At 36.6% G+C, this 23126-nt stretch overlaps 1 protein-coding gene across 1 annotated transcript; it reads left to right on the top strand.

Annotated features, from left to right (window-relative positions):
• Positions 1 to 11729: 11729 nt before the first annotated feature.
• Positions 11730 to 22441, top strand: MS3_00008024 (uncharacterized protein). The gene is made up of 5 exons (XM_051216361.1): positions 11730 to 12549; positions 13598 to 13738; positions 14586 to 15588; positions 17559 to 18135; positions 18561 to 22441. The coding sequence occupies exons 1-3, from the start codon at positions 11953 to 11955 to the stop codon at positions 15360 to 15362; spliced, it is 1515 nt and encodes a 504-aa protein (XP_051066947.1). The 5' UTR covers positions 11730 to 11952; the 3' UTR covers positions 15363 to 15588; positions 17559 to 18135; positions 18561 to 22441.
• Positions 22442 to 23126: the final 685 nt, after the last annotated feature.

Here is a 23126-nt window from a genome sequence, read left to right as displayed (position 1 = left end):
ACTCAAATCAAAGCAGATTTAACATTTTATCACATAAAACATTTTAGGATACTGAAAGGAATGCACTGTAATGAGTAGTATTGGCAGAATCCTAGAAAACAAAATTTCTTCGAAAAAATGAGCGCCAAAATTTATAGCATCAAATAAACCACACAATGTTGGGACATTAAAAGACCAAATCATGTGGTGACCTTAAAAACCAGCGCAAACACGTTAAACGAAGCAAGACATCCACAATCGTCTATGTAGATAGTTGAAATAATCAACCGCCTCTATTCTGATTGGTCTCTAAGGGGACTATCAAAATTACGAACCGGAGTTGAGTGTTCCTCGGTGTCTCCTTGCACTGGCTTCTTGTCATTTCAGTACGGTATTTGTTATGTCTAGTGAGATGTTATCTAGCCACCCGACTAAATTAATTCTGGTCAGTTTGGTAGTCATTTTTGGGTTAGTGTATCTTGTACATGAGTAAATTTGTCTCAAAGCAGCAGGGTTCCTCGATATCTGCAGCCATCACATTATCTGGTTGAAGGTTGGTTGGTTGAAATGTGAAAACAATAAAAAATAAGGCTATCCACCGAGGCTGCTGTGATCACTTCCTCTGAGAGAGCATTCCAAAGGGGGTCTTTGCACTTTGACGTGGAATATTTCGACGGTTTTCTTGAGAATCATGTTAATGATGTTCTGGCAGTATGATCTCATTGGGGTGGTCCGGCGTACTTAAAATATATGGTCATTTATCGGTAAATAATCTGAGTTTGAGGGTTTACGGTCCCTCGTATATCTTGCAGCGTCACTCACATATTTAAAGTGTTCTAAACTTTTAATGCCGTGGCAAGCCGCTCATGTGATAGAGTGCTGAAGTCGTATTGAAGTAGTATTTCATTATAACCCAGGTGTAGTCACCTGTATTATCACATCCTTTTGGATGTTAGGACCTGTGGGGGTCAACATATTTCTTCAATCAAATATTTCGGCCCGTCCACACTGAAGCAACATTCTCATAAATCTGTTGTCTCGATTAATTCATTAATGTATGGTGTTACAGATTTGAATTGAATATTAATATATATTGTCACTTCACCTCCTGTTTTAGGTACCCTATAAAATCGGAAAAGTGGCATGTCTTGAAAGCTTGTAGCAATTTCGATTAGTTGGTTGAGGGTTGACTGAAAACATCTTAATAATGTCATCACGGTATAGCTCAAATACATCCTTGCTCCCTTATTTTGTGCATCATCATATTTCCAATTATTCCATGCTGAATGTTGAAATCCAAATTCAAAAAGAGAACCTTGATGTCCACCTATTCTGTTTCGCTAAGTGAAAAACCTATTCGACCACTACCTTGACTCCTTCCATAGATATAATGGGGGATATCTACCAGCCTGAAAAGCTCAACCCTTCGCCCGTTATGTCGGGTTATAGCCATGTTTCAGTGGGGACTGTAATCTTAAAATTCAACTGAAAGCACATGTTTCTGATTTCTTCAAGTTTACTCTTTAATACTCTTACGTTGCCATAGAGGCACTTGGTGCTCCTCAACAGCACATTGTGTCTTCTAGTTCTTAAGCAGATTAATGTCCAAGGTGTTCTGGTCAATTCTTAGCGAACTGAGCACTGCATGTTTTTGCCTGAATAGCCTGTCTCATTAGCATGATCGCGATCTCCGTGTTTTCACAGGAGTTTGTTGATCAAGGTCAATTAAAACCACGGTGTATGTGACTGCGCATTTCTGTTGGTGCATTGCCGATCTGAGTCGACTTTAACAACGTCTGATATGGCTAACGAGATGGTTTTTCGAGATTTACCAATTCTGAAGGGCTTCAGCTAAGTTTCTGAAACTCACAAAGATAAGACGGTGGGGCTTAAAAGTCGTGGGGTGTATAGAATGAGGTGGCTTAAATGCGTTGATTGTTGTAGTGGTCTGTAAGCTTATACTGCATGATTTCCGACGCTACTGTTGCATTTCGTGTTCATGAGCTACATCCCGACTACCACCCACTAGCTCAGACGCTCTGTAAACTACCATGCCAGTTGGTCCTACGGTGTTTGCCGATCTTTTTGAAGCATCATTGAAACTCCTTCTATGAAGTATGCCGAATGCAATGTTACGCTCAGTGGACAGGTTTACTCTTTGCTACGTTATGGCCTTTACACAGGCGACACAACTAGGCTGAAGTGATACCGGTTAACAGCATTTTATGGTACTTGTCCAACTGTTCTTTATCAAAGGCTGCGCTGCTTTCTAATAAGCTACTTTCCACCTCTGGAACATCAAATGAAATCAGGGTCTTTGTCTATCTACTTTGTTCCTGAATTTTAGTATTTTAGTACCTATTCTTTGGTTATATCTCTTCTCAACGCTCACTCATTTCTCCTTACTGTTAACAGATGCTGAAGTATTATCAACACTCAGGTGGTTCCGTTAATATATGAGCATATATTTTGGCTCATAAAGTCGCATGTTTGGCTGAGCTTATGTTCGAATAATTCAGTGTACTAGTAGGGATAATAGTGGTCATTTTCGACAGGGTCATGTTTCTGTATTTTAAGTTCCGTCTGCGTAATTTCTGTACACTGTTGGTAAACGTATCAGAAACATGTATAGAGGTGATTAAGCATAACCCCTCAGTACGGTCTAGACACTACTGCATCACAGTGACAATGGATGCAGCCACTACATGAATCACATTCAGATGGCGAGTTACCAGTTTTAACGAGCGACGAGCATGAGATAAAATTATAGTTTCTATTCCGTTTCTTTACACTACTAGCCTTCATCAGGTCGGTTTATGGCGCCCTTTTCTACTATTTCTTTGTTGCTTGCTAGTCTTACATGAAGTATGGACATGTGTAGAAGTGTGCTACTGGTTACTTAGTGAGAGAGTCAGCATCGGTGTTTGGGTTAAGTGGTAAACATTGTACAAATTACTGGAAGAATGTTTTATGGTGCCATCTGTGTTATGTCCTTATGCCCCGGGAAGATATCACGTGACATAACGCCAGTCAGGACACTGACTTATTGACCATACTATTGACGAATAAACCAGTACGAGTAGCCTAAATTCAACCCTGAATCTTGTTGGTCCACCGAGATAGTAGCTTTTTGCTTAACCCAGCCGATTCAGTCCAGAACACCGCTATCAGCCACCTCAATACGGTTCAAGCATTTCAGACATACTTGGTTTTCATACAAACAAACCAGGCCACATCGTATTATAAAATGGGGAACAACAATTACACGGAATCAGGTCGAAATATGGTTGTAAGCGTGAGATACTGTGACTAATAAATCAAGAATAACTTAAGAATAGTAAATCGTATAATCGTAATCAGTCGGTCAAATAGAATTCTATAGTGTAAGGAACATGAATATGCATATAATATGGTTACTTGACAGTTACACAAAAAATATACATAATAACAGTCCACAAATAGATCATAGTGGTTACTATTTACTTATCTTTCTTCCGGACATAACGATCTTGGGCTTTCTTGTGACCCTTTTGCTTGATTCGAGGATTATCGAATTGTTGCCAAACTCTAGATTACGATCACTAATTTTGCTAGTCGTTCTTGTTGTGATAGTCTAAGCGTTAGTGGCGACGCTATTCTGTGAATACTAATCAAGGAATTAAAGGGCAAATCATGAGACAATTCAATGGAAAAGCGAGCTCTCCAAAAGTTTCGAAGGAGAGTAAATAATAGTTATAGGTAAATATGTACTATACGGATATAAAACCTGAGAAACACGTAAAAACTGTAGCGTTACTTTCGACCATCATACCAAACAACTTAACATGCATCCGGTTACTTGTCCGTAAATCTTAAGTTTACATAAAAATAAATTTGTGTACACTATTATTGAAGCAACCAGGTGGAGCACTTGATAAAACAGCTAAACCTGTCGCCCCGTGGCTAAACATTGGCACAAATATGGTCGAGTGTTTCGTCATGATTGTCTAACAGCAAGCAGAAGCTACAGTTCTTATACTTGGAAGCGTTGAAACATTTCAACTTGGAATTAAAAAGTGGATAGTTCCGGTTACTGGCGAGAGGTCAACGAGGGCTGCAGTTAAACTCGACTCGAATTCGTAGTTGTGGCAGGCTGCTTAGCAGCCAATCAGAACGGAGAGTGAATTTTCATATCCGCCATCTTGTAAGCGACAGCGGTTGGCCTTCTTCTTTCTGTGTTTTTTGCTCTTTTTGTGTAGCTGCATAATTTAATCTTTCAGTGGACTGAAATTCCGTACTTAATGTAATACTTTAAGTGTCGGTGCAAATTTTAATTGAATCAGCTTTTCTTTCTCGGTTTTTGTCGCCGCTACTCAAGTCAATACATTTCTTGTCTTATATAAAATGTGATTTCTTTTCGCTTTGAGTGATATTTTGTATTTTGTTAGTTTTTTAGCCGAAATGAGTGTTGCTGCCGCCTGGGCCCAGGCTCTAACTGTCCGCATGTTATTTCCTAACTGTCGTTTATGATTCTATCGGGAGCAATCAAAGAAGTCGGTCTCCTGTTTGTTATTTTATCCAGTAATATAAAGGCCCTTATACCATCAACGAGTCAAATACTGAACGTCTAGTAGTAATGGATGTCAGTAATATTTTCGAAAACCCAGGGGCCTGACAACCATGGGCCAAGTCAGGGATGTTATCGACAGATTTCAGAGGGTTTTTATAAAAAGTATACCATATAGTAGTAATAGGTGGCTTGGACTCATTACGTTGAGTGTAAAATTAAGCCCACCATTGAAAACCCGAAAATCCGCTACCAGTATGCAGTGTATGTTTGCTGTTTTGGCCATAAAACGAAAGCTGGAGGGTCATTGTCAGAGAGTGAAATCTTAATTAGCTGCCATTATGCTCACTTTTTCATAGATCAAAGTTTACCGGTTGCGAAGTCATGTTGCTTTTGTGGTATGATTTCAACAAGTACATAATACCTTCGTCTAAGGTGATCCACAAACACCCTTTTGATGAATAGTAACTGCAAATTTCCTCTTCCCTGGTCGAATTACTTTTGGACAGTTGTCTTCCAGTTTGAGTGCTTCGTACGCCCTAGGGAACTCGGTTTCGATAACATTCATAGTATCAGTATGACTCTCTCAAACAGTAAGTCTACATGTTCCTTTAAAATAGATATTCGTTTTTCTATATGTACCCGTTAAACTGATATCCGTATTCTGTATTTCAGGTAAACGATGAAGACAAGCCGCTCCAGGTGCATCTGCTGTATAGTGTCATTTTACTCCAATTTTTAACTGTTATGTCTTACTTTTGAAAAATAAAATTGTTGCATTCAGTAAATACAGACTTGTTCTCTTTGATGGAGATCAGGGAGGTCATGGAATGTTTAATAGGACTGAAAATCTGAGTGCGCAGACTGACGTGCGGTACCATACAGGTTACTCTTCAGTTACTAATATTCTGTTAATCTGGGTAGGGGCATTGCTTGATTATCATAGGGCATTTGAGCAAGCAACTATGAGATTAGACACAGAGACGGTCGGGATATTTATAGCGCGCGTCCACCCATCAACTGCCGTGACACATCATGGTGGCTAGAATAGGTCGTAAGAAGTCATGAGTCCGTATGTTTTCCAGGAAAATAACGAATATGTGTACTGTATCACTTAAATTTATTACGTGTGAACTAGGTGAAGAGAGGCACGTGTTTCACAAATTTCTTACTACGGGTAATTTTATAAAACAAACTAGCATTCAATTTACAAATTTATTCAGGAAGATTCACTAACGATGTGATGTCAGACAAAATTTTGCAACAAATTTCAATCTGAAACTCGCATTGTAATGTTGATCTGTAGTCTTTGATAATTTTTTAAACGAAAGGATCAAAGAAGTAACTCATAGATATTGGAAGTGGTTATGAGACTAAAGCGCACGTTCAACATGCTTTTAATAAGCTCTGGAGAGGCTGCTGTTAGTTGAGTCTTCTGTAAAGTTTCATCTTATCATAGTTCGAACGACGAAACGGTTTTAAGGCCTGTGAAGGCTCACTCCTATTTCATTCTAAATGAAGAAACAGGAATGGCTTTAGTCAAGAAATATGTCACAGGTAAATGAACAAATTACATGTTTTTAAGTAAAAAGCATGGATAACTGCTATTTACCCCGAGTTCATTGATATCAGTATAAGATCGTGTCATCTACTACAACTTGTGCAAAGTGTAGTATGCGTTAGTACCGTATTGTACAGAATTTATTATTTTGCTCCCATTTAAGTATTTCAATGCAACTGCGTTTGATTTTACGGAAAGATATACAAGTAGAGTTAGTGCCTAGTAAACTAAAATTCCCAGTTATCAAAAAGATTTTTGATGTTCTTCCTCAGCCAGATGTATTCAATTAAGACGCAGAACACTCCTCATCCAGGACTCTATACTGTTGATTTTCAGAAAAGTAAAAACACAGACACTTATTTATCCTGTTATCGATGTTAACGCTGAAAAAATTATTTAATGACAGTGATCTTGAAATACAGTCGGAGTTAGAAGTACAGTTTACAAATAAACAGCAAACATACCCATCAGGTTTTTTTTCAAAATGAACTCTATCCTATACTACATGACAACAACAGCGTCAAAGACACTTTTCTTCCTGTTTTCAAGCAGATTGATTTAAATCAGTACACTCAATAATAGTAAGCTGATATGGGAATCGCTGCAGTCTGTTAAGTTATTACAATGGATCCATGTGACTACTATCTTACGTGTAACTTATTAACGAAATGAATTAGAGATATGTTAGGGCTAGCGGGGGTATGATAAATATGACACATCAGTATAACATCCTTGTGATTTCTCCTGTTCTGCACAAATTCCAAGCTCACAACTTCACCTTCCTGTAGCTATATACGCTGTAATGCATATACAATTTTACACTGATCGTATTCTGGTTGCGACGATTAGGTATGCCAACGATAACGAGTGAGCAGTTCTACTTAATAAACTGACCTCCTTTATTACATGCTTCAAGCAATATACTTAGTAGTAGTGTGGCGGTAAATGAATCCTTAAAATCAGTAGCCCTGTGAGTCTTAGACACTTGATGCTGACTGCATTAGTTTTAATTGACTCACTTAGCTGAAGGCTCTCGGTCACGCATCCGCACCAGATTACGATCGTGAACGCCGCTCTCGACTTCTCCTGCAACTGCTAGACGCTTCAGATCAATTACATCCGGATATATTGACAACTTATGAGATGTATCTTCGAACCTTTTCGCTTCTGACTTTTGATTTCACCAGGTGGGCACGGTTCAGTTACAGGTGTTACTGGTTAAAGTGGTGTCAAACTACAAATACTTGTTGCATCAGTACACTTGAAATAAATTGATTATACGATAACTAAGAATATCAAATTAAGCAGGTGTCATAATTATTGTTTCATTTGCACAGACATGTTACTGAAGTAGTCAAATGTAGATAATTAAGCCTATAAACACAAAAAACGACTGACCTAACAAAGTAAAAGCGATATTGTTTTGAGACTGAAAACAACAGTTTGCAGCACTGTAAATCTTTCTCCAGTAACATTATTCCTTGAAGGTCTATTTAAAAAAACAACGATGTGATTAAACTCATTATGATTTACGATATCATTCCAGCATGCGATGCATGTCCGACGTAACGCATTCGGACTTGGCAAATGAAAAGTAAAGCCATAGAGAAATTCACAGCATAATCTAGCTTTTCAATATAAAATGCGTAATAGCATGACAGATTAAATGACTACATGAACGTAAACATAACCGTTATTCCGCTTGGCGATACATGTCTACGTGACAGCATTGAGTATAAAACCACTCATCAACGAGTCCAAGTCAAAATTACAGAGCGCGTTTATCCAGTATTCAATATCTTTGTGATGAGTTACCACAAAAATCAAATAATCTCCTAAGGCTTGTCACGTAGTTTTAGGCAGTGGTTCGTGATTGTTGGTTTTTGATTTTCATACTCTTGAATTTCAATTTCTCATTGGCGCACAGTTTTTATCAAATATAATTGACAAGAGCTTGTGGCCATGTATTTCCTTCATTTTTCGTCTGAGACGTCCATAAGAAATAGGAGGTAAGATCTCTTTTGTATCCTCAACTGAAGGCTTCTGGCCAACACGCCTGGTTAATGCATCAAGCACTGGTCTCCACACACTGTCGCAAAGACTTAACACCAACAACACGTAAAATTACAAAGAAAGAAATTCTTGAAAGCTTCGCTGCAAGAAACAAAGAGTAAGAAGATACGAATCCTCGACTAAATTGGGTGATTCGCTATTGTTATTTCGAATAGTTCTTCATTCAAATGGGATTTCTATAGTTGTTTGGTTAGCTGCCGTCGCTCAACAGATACACTCAAGCAATACTGCTCACCAACATTGAGCTACCAAGTATTCGTTTTCAGCACCAGTGATGATCCATTACTTCAGGTGTGCAGTAACAGATAAACGCAAGTTCGAAACCGTCCAAACCGGCCCATGCTACGACACGGATATACCAGACCTAGCTATACACCATAACCTTTAATATCTAGGACACAACTAGTTATTTGGAGTAAGCCTAATATCGGCATATTCCAAACATAAAGCAGTCAGACAAATTCAATCTTGAACTACATATATAAGCGAACAATATTGTTTTCAGTTAGATACTCATCAGGCTTTACTCAAATATACAGTAATATTTATATGCATATACAAAATTATTAAACCAATCAAGGTAGTTTATGAGTCAATGATAACGATGGAAAATGTTACATAATAAGTGAAAAGTACAAATTGATAGTGTAATGACAGGTGTACTAGTTTTTGATAAGAATAATAAATGCTTAAATCAATGTTACATAATCGGAAATAGGTCAATGATCAGAAAAATATACAGTGGGATAAAATTTGTAAAAATTATAAGATTACACAATAATTACCACTGGAAACAAAACCAAAATTTATGGATTATATTAACATGGTAGTGAAAAGTAGATCAGAAAAATTAGAGGCAAAACTAATTCAGTAATTGGAATCTCATAAACCTGAAAGAAAAGTTCCTATTGATACTGAGACGTAAATTCATAACTTTTCTGATGTTATGTTGGACATAGTGCAATTAGAGGCTTTGTCGCTCGGTCCTAGATTTTGAGACTAAAGAAATAAAATAAATCAACTGGTTACAGATGTGAAGTTTGAAAATCCATTTACACAAACAACAGATTTGGTGCCTACTTCTCCCGATGAACTCACGAGGTTCAAGACCACGTTGGTGGACATCTGCCAACAATGAAAAAATAGTAAATGTACTGTGAAAACTCCACTCACTAAACAGCACCGAGATGATTTACATATGCTTGGGAAAGACAACTCTCTCATCATAAGCAAGCCGGACAAAGGAAGAAGGCTAGTTCTAATGAATTAAGCCGATTACACTGATGAAATGAACTCGATTTCGAGTGACACGACTAAATTTCATAAACCCAACGACATGAAAAACATAAATATGAAGGCAGAAAAATTGCTGACTCACTTAATAAATTAAAAAAATAAAGTAGTACTTTTTCCAAACACACATGATTCACTTAAACCCACTGGGTCGAACACACTGCGACTATATGGTTTACCGAAAGTTCACAAGACAGGTCTTCCTCTTCGCCCAGTTTAAGATATGTATAATTCGCCTTATCAAAAAACTTCAGAGTGGCTAGTTCGAATCCTAGATCCCTTCATCAAGCCAATACACACATTTCTCAAGCTTTGTACCTCTTCATTATAAGAGAAACTTAGTCAAATGTCTGGCAAAAAGAGCTACTGAGGTATGCTCAGTCGATACAATTGATAAGAAATGAGAGCTCATTCATAATATGTTGATTGAAATTGGTTGTCCACAGGGTTTCCTAAAGAAACACTTACGTTTAACAGATAAGTGACATCAACGGCTAGTAATAAACCTGTTTTCTTGAAGCTGCAATTCACTGGAGATATAGGTGGTGATGTATTACGTGATAGACTGACTAGAGCAGTGAAGAGAACGTTTAATGCAGCCAACCTCTGTCTATCGTATTCGACCCGAACTATGATGATTCCCCAACCAAAGGATAAGTTACCTGGTTATACCACATCTATGTGTATCGACGAATTCAGCTGCTCCTTTGGAGAAAGCTATATTGGGCACACTACCAGGCAACTGGACCAAAGAGTTAGTGAACACCTCCCTTCGTGGTTTGGAAAAAGTAATATCAAGACAATACGCAGCTCGGTTTCATCAAACTTGATCGATAGCGGTCATGTAGTGGACAAAAACAAGTCATTTCAAGTTATGTATCGTATTCCTACTAGTTTCCCTTATGGTGTTCTACCTCGTCTCTTATACATAGGAGAAGCTATAGGAATTTCAGCCAGCAATCCAAGTCTGTGTCTTCGTGAGAAATTTGTAACACCCTTATCTCTCCCTTGGCCTTATTAAATGAATTTATTTATTATTATTTTCCATACTCTTTACTCGTTTATTTTTCTCCACACCCTCCTAAGCTTTTCTCTCTCTCAAATGTAGGCCTCACGGTCTAATTATCTGAACACTTCTTATTACGTCATCTTATAATTTTTACAAATTTTATCCCACTGTATATTTTTCTGATCATTGACCTATTTCCGATTATGTAACATTGATTTAAGCATTTATTATTCTTATCAAAAACTAGTACACCTGTCATTACACTATCAATTTGTACTTTTCACTTATTATGTAACATTTTCCATCGTTATCATTGACTCATAAACTACCTTGATTGGTTTAATAATTTTGTATATGCATATAAATATTACTGTATATTTGAGTAAAGCCTGATGAGTATCTAACTGAAAACAATATTGTTCGCTTATATGTGTTGTTCTAAATTTACAATATAGGAACTTTTCAAATTCAGTTTAAATAGAAATTTATTAGCGATAACGACTTCACGTGAAAACAATATTCGACACTTATTTAGCGCACTTCACTCACCAACTAGGTAGATATAGTTTTTTTAAAGGATAAAGCAGTTTCTTTAATTATGCGGTCAGACAACCTGAAACTATGAAAGAAGGTCCTAGTTTAAATGGTTTGCGTACGACAAATTTCACAATTCAAACGGATCGAGATTCATGGAAGGAAATCAATGTTCACCACACAACTGATCAAGAATCTAAATCTAGTTTCCCCTGCTACGGTCTAATTAACTATCGAACTGCTCGGTACTGACAAGTTAAATTTCGGAATAAGTTTTTTTGGAACATATCCTACCAAAATGACAGACAACAAGTGTCACTTGAAGGAGTTCAAGATGACCGGTAATGAGATCCAAAATCTGTGGTCACATTGAGATTTACATTTTCTTCTGCCTTTGAGTTTAGAAAATGTTGTCCTTTGGAAAAACACCATAAGGCTTCTTATTGTGCCATAACTGAAGCCTTTGAGGACCTTGTTTGATATGAGAACCACGAAGCCTCTCAAATCATTGCTAGATCCGACTCGACAACGATCTCAAACTAACCACTAATCTGGGATACTTGATAGAAGAATTTGACTTGTACGAAAATTTAACTCTGGTTAAAAGAAACGAGCTTCTAGATCAGATTACATATTTACGACAAGCTAAACAAGCATCTGGTTCATAAAAATGCCACTATGACATTGGATATGTATTGAGTGTTGAATGAGGTTGTTATCAGATATGCGACACTGACAAATTTTGAAATAAACGTTATTTAGCCATAAACTCAACACAATGACATGGTTTTTTGAAATCAATTTGACTAACTTTAGCCTGGCGGCTTTCTTGAATTCAGCGATTTGTCCTAAAAAGCATGTAGTGAATTCTTCTGATTGGGAATCCTAACTCGCATCTTATATTTTGTAATGAACAATAACAAAACACACTCATAATGATGCATTTCTCCCCATAATATGTCTTTAGAAAGTATGGAATGTAATGATACGTGTGGAGTGTTTCCCCCTAGAAAGATGTGTTCAGATCAAAACGCTGAGCTTTTCTCGCTGGAGGAGCTTGGACAGATACTTAGTTTATGCTCTTATAGTCAGGATCTCGGGGTCGTTAATCAGGAACTGGATTTGCTGGATGATATATGTACGAGTTATATGGCGGATAAAATTGCCGGACTTACAAATGGACAACAACTTACCTCCTGTAATTTTGCACGTGTTGCGGATTTTACACCCGGTACTCACTCCATTTTTATTCCACATCCGAGAGAAAATAAAATTGTGCAAGATGCTCAGGTTTCTGAGGAATGTAAATTACCACCTAAGAATGAAGCTGTTCCTTCCTGCCAGGAAATCGTACTAGATGCTAAACGAGAGGCTTCTGTTTTGCAACAAGTATCAAGACTCCATAAAAAGGGCCTGTGGTCGTCTGATCGTTTACCAAAAGTTATGGAGCCGAAATGTGGAAGACTTCACTACACGCATCTCCTAAATGAGGCGATTTGGTTGTCAGTTGATTTTCATGAAGAAACAAAGTGGAAGAAATATACGGCAAGTAAGGTAAGTAGTTTACACTTCATATTTCTTGTGCAAACGCTTGATTGATATGAATCCATCCGTATTAGTATTTTTTTGTCGTTTGTCTCAATAATTGTTATCGATTACCTATAGATCTGATGAGCGTTGTCGACATAATTGTCAGTATGAATAAATTGCGTACAACTTATCGTGTTTTTAATCGATTAGGGGATCACTGATAATGTTTTCATGTTTTAATTGCCTTTCAGAATATCGTCTAATTAAATAGTTCAACATAATACATGTTCACTACATCTCAGTAAAATGATAGCTATCAAGTGATCCAAGCCGAGATTATATTTTTGAGATCATAAACTATATTTTTTAGTACACAGATCAACTAGTAATACTTATGCATTTGTGTAATTACAAGTTCTTAGCGTTCTTATGACCACCAGAATAAAAAGTCGTCCCCATGTTGGAAGATTTATACTGTTTCCCAGTCCATATATTTCTACCGGATGTTTTTTTGACACATGGCTCTTTTGTCACTGGAATATAAGTTTCGGTCTTTGTAGAGAAGCTATCCACGATAACTGAATAAACTAAAATCCAGATTGATTTCTTTGTGTTCATGATTATTGTGACATAATACAATTCTCTCTAGCCACTTGCGTACAGTCTCTCCTGAACATTACCTGCTTCCCTACCTATCATTATATAAGCTAGGTCACATGTTATTTTCACGTAAACGCTGTTTGATTACTTACGGACTAAAAAGTATTTGGCAATTTGAACTTCGGTTGTGAAAAAAGTGCAATACACTTTTCACCGTACGATATTTAGACGTATTAGAACACTCGTCCTTTGTAACTGAGTATAACGTATTTTCTTGGTTGGCTGTTTTAGCATTTATGCATACAACAGTTTGATTAGAAACCTTTCAATCACACTTTCCACTGAAATATATTTTCTGCGCTTTTATTCAAAGGGATGTTTTTTAATAAATTCCTTGTTGAAAAAATGACGAGTTTAATCGTTTTTTCGCTCGCTTTTCTTAGTGATTACGTTTGTCTCTTTTTTAATTTAGCTGGCTCGAGCCGCGCAACTTTACCTTATTACGCGCCATGAATGGAATCGACAGCTTTTGTGTTTTGAAGAGCAGCTAAGAATGGGAAATGCTGCTCGTGTGGCAAAGATGATCAAGGATTGGTGGGGCAATGTAGGCCAAGTAAGTCAACTCTTGTTTTACATCCATCAGCACAAAGAGACGTCCAGTCGTCAGCTCATTCATTTCATCATAAATTATCCTATCCAGTTTTGTACGTAGTCGCATTAGAAGTTACTTAGTGTAGTTGATGGTCTATGTGGACGCCGTGATGGGCTTACGTATCTGACTTCTCATCCATGTTCTAGGCTCACATTAAATGACAAATATCATGCACCAGTAATTTTACAGGATCAAAATGAATATCAGAAATAAGCGTTTTAATTATTAAAAGGTTTCTAGACAAAAAACGATAACCAAAACTTTGGGTATTTTGTTTTCAAGACGACCGATAATTGTTTATTCTTCAGATTTACGGACTTTTACATATTTTGTGTTACGTCACTATGTTACATTTGTTCGTTTTTTTTGCTTATTTGTCCTAATTGTAATATTGTAAGTTTAACATGCATAACAGTATTATACAAAGTTTATAAGAAGTCTATGAGAAAGGACAAAAACTCTTGTGATAATCACAGTGAAATCTTGACTAATGTAGTATCTAACTTGTTAGCCTCTCAAACCGTCCAACACTTGTCTGATGCTCGTAAGTCAAACTCGAAAAAAAGGCTGGTTTCATACCTGGATGTGGTTGTTGATTAAATATTCGTTTTCCGTTAGGTCTTATAATGTAGACGTACTTACCGACGTCCGACAATAGTCACATTTCTTGACTCGAGAGTAGCATTGAGTTCAGTAAACCAAGAAGTTTTGTGAGGATGCTTGTCATTAAAAGGTATACCGAAGATGTACATAAACCTGATGGCTGAATTATTTTCTAGTGATTAACTCACTTTTTATTTCGCTTCAGGACTTGGATCTTGTAAGTTTAAAAACTTCACAGAGACGTTGGGATTATGCCTATAAAGTGAACCAACATTCTATAGCTCACTTCTCTGATATGGGTCCAAGCTGGTTAGCTTCTGTAAATTTTGACCTAGAAGATGCAGGTTTCCACGAATCTTCAGATACGTCACATAATCTGGATGATGAAAGAATCATGCAATATATTGGCGGCGATGGAGATATTGATGATAAAGATTGGAAGCCAGATATAGAAGATGAAAGCTCTACTGGACCACATAGTTGTAGCCGGTCAACTAGCAGTAGTCTGGCAGCCAGTTTTGTGGATGATAGTGATATGAGTGGTTTTGGAGTCGCTGTTTATTCACCTAGCGATCCTTTATCTCCAGAAATCAACTTGACTTCGTGTACCAGAGCTTGCAATCAAGTTAGCAAACATCATGGATCAGACAGAAGACGAAAGAGTCAAAGCGAGCATTCATACACTTCCGACTGTGGACATTGGGAAGATGCTTCTGAAGAGACTCATGACATTACTTCAGAAGCTAGGGTAAATTCAAATTCACCAGAGTCCTGCGACCAAAGTGTTGAAAGTAATGAGGTGCAAGGTTTAATATCTGACATGGAAGTTCCATTGAATCGCTTTCTTGAACCCTATATCGATCAAGGATGGTGCATCAAAAATAGAGTCACATCTAGGTCTGGATATCGTTCTTCAGATTCGGATATTTCAAACTGTGAACGTGATTGTTGCTCCTTCGATATGGTTTCTCATGTAAGCTAACTTTAGTTTGTGATAGGTTTATAGTCTTCTAAAGGTAGAAATAATCAGGTCTAGAATTATTTCTTTTTTAATTTCCTCTATTTTCAAGGTTCAGTGTATGCGAATACTTCTAAATCTCCATAAAAAAACAGTAAGTAGTTTAAACAGCTAAAATCGCGGGCAACTACCAACCTTCTTATCACATAATGTGTGGAACTCTCCGTACAAACTCGACTTCAGCAACAAAGTACTTTTATCTTTTTATTCAATTAGTATGTCTGACCACTCATTTTGATGCTTAATCTTGGTTGGAATAGCAGTAGGTTAGGAACAACCTAAGAAGGGTTAAATCAGGATATCTTTGGATGTATCACGATCATTTGTCCCTTAAGGCATCATTGTGTTTTGCGCGACAGATGCCACATCAGGTAGCCACAGTTTTGTGCCTGACACTCTGGGAGTATGATTATATGAAATTATTGTAAATAGATTGTGACGAAATCTCAGCACGGATTCAGAGAGCTCATTTGGCTATTACCGACTTACGTCACCTATGGCGAAGGTGAGATATCCGTCTATCAATTAAGGGACGAGTATACTGCGCGGCAGTTCGTTCTGTTCTACTTTACGGATGCGAAACGTGGTCATTGAGAGTAGAAGATACTCGTAAGCTACTAGTATTTGACTACAGATGCCTTAGAAATATTGCTGGCGTCTGCTGGGATCATCGGGTATGTAATAGTGAGATTAGACGCAAGGCATTAGAGAATGATGGTAAATGAGTTGATGAGGTTGTGAATCTTCATCGACTGAGATGGTTGGGCCACGTGTTACGTATGCCTGAACACCGATTACCACGACGCGCAATGCTGACTAGTTTTGGGAATGGTTGTAAGAAAGTTAGGGGTGACCAAACCAAAATGTGGCATCAGTGCTTGAAGTCACAAACTTCAAGTCTTAGCCATGTTGATAGATGCAGACTACTTGGTTGGTGTCCGCGTGACTTTCGTAACCAATGTCTGGAGACTGTGGATGACATGGCTCAGAATCGATCACAATGGCGTAGGTGTATACACTCTGTCTTCTCTTAAACCATGAGATTGAAATTGCTTTATATCTTTCTTTCTACGAACTAATTCTTTCTTCCTGTACTCAATCCGTATACGCAATCTTTCTTTTATATATTACCACCACTGAATTAAGTACTTCTATGAGTCCGGTGTTCATGTTGTTGTGCTAATGAGGTATTGCAACCTGGACCGATGCATGTATGTGCCTGGCCCTAAGTTGTAACTGACTGACTGATGTATCATCGATTGGAAGTAGGACGCCTGCCAGCAGAAGATTGAATTAAAGAGAATGGGGAGCGGCAAAAGAGTAATTGTAATATCAACAAGATCAGAAGAATCATGAAGTACGTACATGACAAATGAATGAATGTGTACAAATGACATATTTAATGTATAGTTTTCACGTCTTACGAAGGCCCTTTGTAATTTCACGTTGAACGAAAATTGATTTACCGTATGTGAATTCCCGTTTACTACAATATAACTAACCGATTAAATTTCTAGATATCAACTTTTGCTCAGACAGACTAACAGTAATAATTTTTGCAACTATCTTCGTACATTATTGAAACTACAAATGTTTGGTATCGTATTGGATTGTTACATAGTTATTAATAGTTTCCTTGTCTTGTCGTCCAACATTCACCAGTGACTATCGCCAGGATACAGTTGTAAAAGCTTTCTATCTGAATTTCTTAACTGAATATAACATTCAAGCATTTAACGATTTGTCTGGGTATTAATTCTTAAAAAAAAGCACTTATCAAATTTCTCTCATGGTCAGCTCATGTATGTGATCCAATTTTTTGGCGTGGGGTTAGTGCTTCTCGATTCACTTGAGATTTAACATCTTAGCTGCATTGCTTAAGGATGTAGACATGAGTTTCTGAAGAATCATAGGGTTTTAAAGCCACAGACAACTTGATATGTATCAAAAAACAAGAATAGTTTTATTTGGTACATACGAGGGAAATATTAACTGTTCGTTCATTTCACGATGCAATGGACGCTACAGTTTGTTTTATGCAACAACTTTAACGAGTACATTGCAAAAATCAGAAAATAGTTTACGTTGTTTACATGAAAACTAATTCATGTTTGTATTGTTAGTTATGAAGACATTATGACTTTTATATTTTATCATTAGCATGTTCAGAAAGAAATATCACTTCTTCAGAATGAAGCGGACATGCCTTTACATCAAATACTTCCTAGTGGTTACATAGATTTCCTTTCCAAAATTGATGAGCAAAAATGTTCTACTGTGTATAATCAACTTGATTCACAAAGTAATCATCATATGAATGGATCATCCAAAATTGGTAACAAAACAGATGGGAATGATGGTAATTCTTTATCTGCCACAAATAATACTTTATGCTTGGATAATGGTGATGGGGATCTCATGCAACTTGATTCGGTTAGCTCTAAATCTTCTGGAGTTTCATCTTTGACAGATCATAACCACAGTGAGTGTGACAACTTACCGTCATCGAAAAGTTCATTTCATATGAATTCCCGTACAGTTCTTGCACCCTGGTATTCTTCCCCCCCGCCTTCTACACCTAGTCGATTGGCAGACCTACATGCAGCAGCACTAGAATTACTCCCCCTAAAATTAGTATCAATGGCAAGTACTGGTTCATCTCGTCTTATTCCCGAAGTCTGTACTCTTCCCTATAGTCCAACGCTTCGAATCCCTTGTCTTCCAACTCCTAGTCTTGGTGAGTTTGATTAAAAGCTTTTTCAACATTATTAAGTAGAATTTTATGTAACACTAGCTGGTTTGAGAGTAGGGTAGTTTTACTACTCGCTCTTCCGTTAATAATATGAAAATAATCTGATGAAAAGCAGCTGTAACAAAATTATTATTTACCATACATTTGAATTAATCTTCTTTACTTGTTCAGCTTTTGTGTTTGAAAAATGTTTTTATTAAGAAGCATTTAGACTCTCATTGCTCTTAACTTCTTTTATAACAACTTATTGATAGACCATTTCATGCCTTTGTCAAATAAACCTATTCTTTATTGGGATATCCAATTTAGTTCCCTGTTTATGAATTGTACAATTTCATTGTAGTAACCAGGTTTCCAACTTATTTTTAGGATCATTTGAAAATTTATTTTCATCTGCTTTGTTCTTTCAGGTGCGGCTGTCACCTGGATGCGACATGCTTTTGCACGATGTGTTCCAGTGCTCTTATTAACTAATAGTCATTTGTCTGGTGATGCTGAGTTAGCTGTGGCTGCACATCTCGGACAACTTTCAGTCGTTGATCCTCGACATTATTTACTTTCAGAATCGTCTGGTGAAATTTGTAATAATACAGTCACGGGTGTGTGGGGTCCTCATTTAATCGTAACTCCATGTTTATGCCTGCCGGCTTGGCGGAGGCGTTTACAAATGTGGTGCCCTGGTTTTCGTGTTGTATGTTTGGGTCTTGGTCGCAGAAGTGAACGATGTGGTACTGGGCATCGCCTTCGTGACAGTGTAGCTCGAGGTTCTGTAAATATTTGTTTGATTAGTTATACTGCTTTACGCTTAAAACCTAGTCGTTTCACACGGATTCAGTGGAGTTCAGTCATTTTTGACCAGGTGAGATATCAGTCTGGTGATGAATATTGTTTATTATTCAATCAAATATTTACAACTTTTGTGAATTATAATTTCTGGCTGTTTTTGCTCAATAGGTGTATGTTGTGAAATCAATCTTAAATGTGTGTATTTAAGTGATAAATTGCATTTAACTTAATAATATATTCTTTGAAATTGAGTGGACCAAATATTCCATTAATTATATGAACTAGTCAGTGAGTCAAATGTAAATACTGGAAATGAATATGAATACATATACCAGAATGGGCGGTTTATGGAGATCGTATTAATTTTATGGTTGAATTCATGAGTCGATTTAAAGCTAGGTCACCGTGCAAAACCTTGAAGGACTAGACAGCCATTTCGTCCTTGTATGTGACTCATTAACCATGTGTTATAAGACAGTTACTCACTGAAGACAATGGTGGATGGTCGCACAATATCATGTATTGCTTGAAGCTAGACATTAACATCGTCGGATGCCGGCTCATTGGTCCAGAGGTTAAATGTTCGCGCGCGAAGCCGAAATCAAGCAATTGAATATACAGGATAGCTATTTATGAGTAAAAATAGACGGATAAAAGTAACTCATCGGCGTTGTGTTCATGAGGGCAAAAGTTTTAAAACTTTGGCAACGTATTTTAAAATACACAAACATGCATCTTTTCTAAAAATAATTACAACGTTATCAGTATAATCGTCTTGCATTAAATTAGTTTAATGATAAATTGTTATGTCCCGACAAGAATAATGAATAATAACTTATAAGATCCATTTATGGACCAGTACTAAACGTATATTTCTATTTTATAATTATTAAGTAAGTAAACTATGCATATTCATATTCCCTTTATTATAAGCTTTATCTTGACCGATAAACTATTATTATACGTTTTACCGTTCTTGAGTTATACCCAGTATATTAATTACTACCTCCCTCATTCACAACCACATCTGGCTAATTCTTGTACAAATGTTGTCTTATATTTTATTGGTACGTTGTGGTCTGTTTGATTGGTATATAGACTCAGTATGTTTGAAATATAATGATTCATATCGCAGAGGCTCGGATTGGTGTTCTGGACTTAACTGGCTAGGCTTGATAGGAAGCAGGACTAATCAGGACTCTAGGCTGCTCGCACGTGTTTTGTGCGTCCTTGGTTCGATCGGTTATTCACTGCTCTCTAATCGGCGGTCAAAAGTTATAACATAAATATTGAATGATGCTTAAACTACATTTAAACATTGGGATTTTGAATTTCAATGTCAAATGTCTGATGAAAATTGACAGGAATAACGCATCAATCCAATTTTCGATATAATTTTAGGTAACATTATAGCATTTTATAGTACCGAATTCCCTAGTCTCACTCCACCAACGTTTTTAGGTTGGCCAGTTCTATCATTAGTCCTTGCACAAACCGTGTTTCTCAAAACCGAGTAAATAAACCTGTTGTCCAGATACAACGGAGCGAATAGTATGAAATTACAACTTTTGGAGCTATGATACGAAGGATTATTATTCATATTTTTGAACTTTCGTTTGACCTAGATATTGTTGTCACGTCTTATCTTTTTAAATTTAACATCAATTGATTATTTCTATATTACCACTGTTCAAGTCATATATGAATAAGCTATGTATATAGTGCGATTTCTTAATTGTGTTGCCTTGTGGTCAGGTATTTCATGTAATATTATTATGAGTTTTGAGTCATGATTGGATTGAATACAATAGAGAATTAATTTACTTTCTATCTTCGTTTTCTGATTAGACATTGGGCTAGACAGAACTCGAAGCCCAGTAAGCGTTAAAGTTTTGTTAGCTGTTCATTGATTGATGTGTCGATTGGTAAATAGATCATCGGTCCTACTGTCAGTATTAATAGATTAATCGATACTCAGACTACATATCATACAAATCTGCTCATATAATTATAGTACAACCACATGTACCCTAATAAAATACATGAAAGCTGTTCATCTTTTTTCCTGTCAAACCAATTTGGATTTAGCTACTAGTGAATAAATGCGGTTAGAGAACTGCTTCGGTAGTTTACAAAACTAATTTACAGTTTATCTATTTAATGCACACAGTAAGGCATCAAAAAGAATGTCTCACACCTACAATTCGATAATATTGTAAAGAGAAATAGAAGGATAGGGCAATATAATCAACAAACAAATGAACAAGACTAGGGTCATCTTTCAAATATTGCACCAGAGGTCAGGATTTTGTCTGGGGCTTTCGGTAATATATATCCATATATGCCTAGGTTTGTATAAATGAATGAATGACTCGGTAGTAAATAATGAGTAGTTTGGGTTAAAAACTTTCATTCAGTTAGCAACATCAGTCAATACTTAGTATAGACAAGTACAAAATTTAGCAATTTAATTTGGCTGGACGACTAAAAATATTTCAACCAATAAGGAAACAGTTTATGAGCAATCAATGAAATAAATGAGACTGCAATAAAAACCAGTTACTCATAAGTAACATAAAGCGAAATATGTTTAGAAAGTGTACATGGACGGGTCAGTATACCCATTTCCAAAGCTTCACACCTCTGCAATATAAAATAAATTTGGTTAAGTGTCTCAACCACAGAATCAAGGTATTATGTTCTGAAGACAGTGTGGAGGAAGAAATAGTTATACTAAAGAACACATTACGTAATAATGGCTATCCGGATAATTTCGTCAAAAAATACCTCGTACAAAGTATTAAAAAGAGAAGACATTGCGACACGGTCAGTAAAAAGACCTTATATCTGAAACTTGACTTTAAAGGCGACATAGCGGGTGATATTCTAACACGTCGACTCAAAAGATCTGTCGAGAGGACGTTTCATGCCGCCAAGTTACACATAACTTTCTCGACTAAACCAGTACTCACACAACTAATCAAGGATAAGTTACCGAAGATGGGCTCCTCCATGTGTGTATACCAATTCAACTGCTCCTGTGGAGCTAGTTACATAGGCCGTACTCAGAGGGCTTTATCCTTGCGTGTTCGTGAACATGTACCGGCATGGTTGGGAAAAGGAGTCACCAAATCGATTAATAGCACCATCCTTTCTCACTTGGTAGATAGTGAACATCATATTAAAATAGAGGAAGCTTTCTCTGTTTTATATCAAGTTCCAAAATATCTACCTCAAGGAGCTAGATTACGACTGCTTTACACAGCCGAAGCCATCTGGATCAACTCCAGAAGACCTAATTTATGCATCCAGAAAAAATATATCCAGCCTCTATGTTTACCCTGGCCTACGACTGGATCACCACATACCTAGACTGAATATTATAAACCTCTTACCCCTTCCTTCCTTCCTTCACTTTTATTTATTTTCCTTATTATCATTATTTGTCATTATCTATATCTTAATCTTCATATCCATCATTCCCAATTTGTTGACCGTAATTACCTTGATAACACCCCCCTTATTACATATTATATTCACACAACAATATTATTATTATTATCTCAGTTGACAAAATTATTTTCAATTTTGCAATAGTACTATTATATTATCTTATTGTGACTGAACAATTTACTGACCTTTATTGAATGACCTTTCTAATTTGTAAATATTACAATTTTTTCTTTTTGAAGTATATATATATATCGTAACAGATGCAAACGTTCACCATTTTTAACACATAACATTGTCAAACTCATTAAAACATGCCTTACTTTTGGCCTTTGTAAAATATTATAATTATGGACTTATAACTGTAGAGCCTGATGATGAAGTTATTGAAAATAATTATTCGCTCAAATATTCTTCGTTTTTGAGTAACATAATTGTTATACACAAATGTTACAAGTAGTAATTAACCTAAGGTACAAATCGGTTAAAAAGAACCAATCGAAAAAAATTTCTTTAATCATAAACGAATTATCTCACTTTTATGAAAGATTCGATATAAAATCCTAGGAGGGTCACCATTTACTTATATTCTGTGCCATGTCTCATAACGTCTCAAGCCATTGTTATGTAATTTTTGGGAGATTCCGACCGTGAAGTTGTGAAGAACCGATTGATACCAGGTTTATATAGCTATCTTTCATAGCATGTGGTATGTTACAGACTGACTACCTTTCTGCCTT

Source organism: Schistosoma haematobium, chromosome 4 (assembly GCF_000699445.3).
Source record: "Schistosoma haematobium chromosome 4, whole genome shotgun sequence".
Lineage (NCBI taxonomy): Eukaryota > Metazoa > Platyhelminthes > Trematoda > Strigeidida > Schistosomatidae > Schistosoma > Schistosoma haematobium.
The sequence above is the reverse complement of the archived record's forward strand: the minus strand, read 5'-3'. Positions and strand labels throughout refer to the sequence as shown.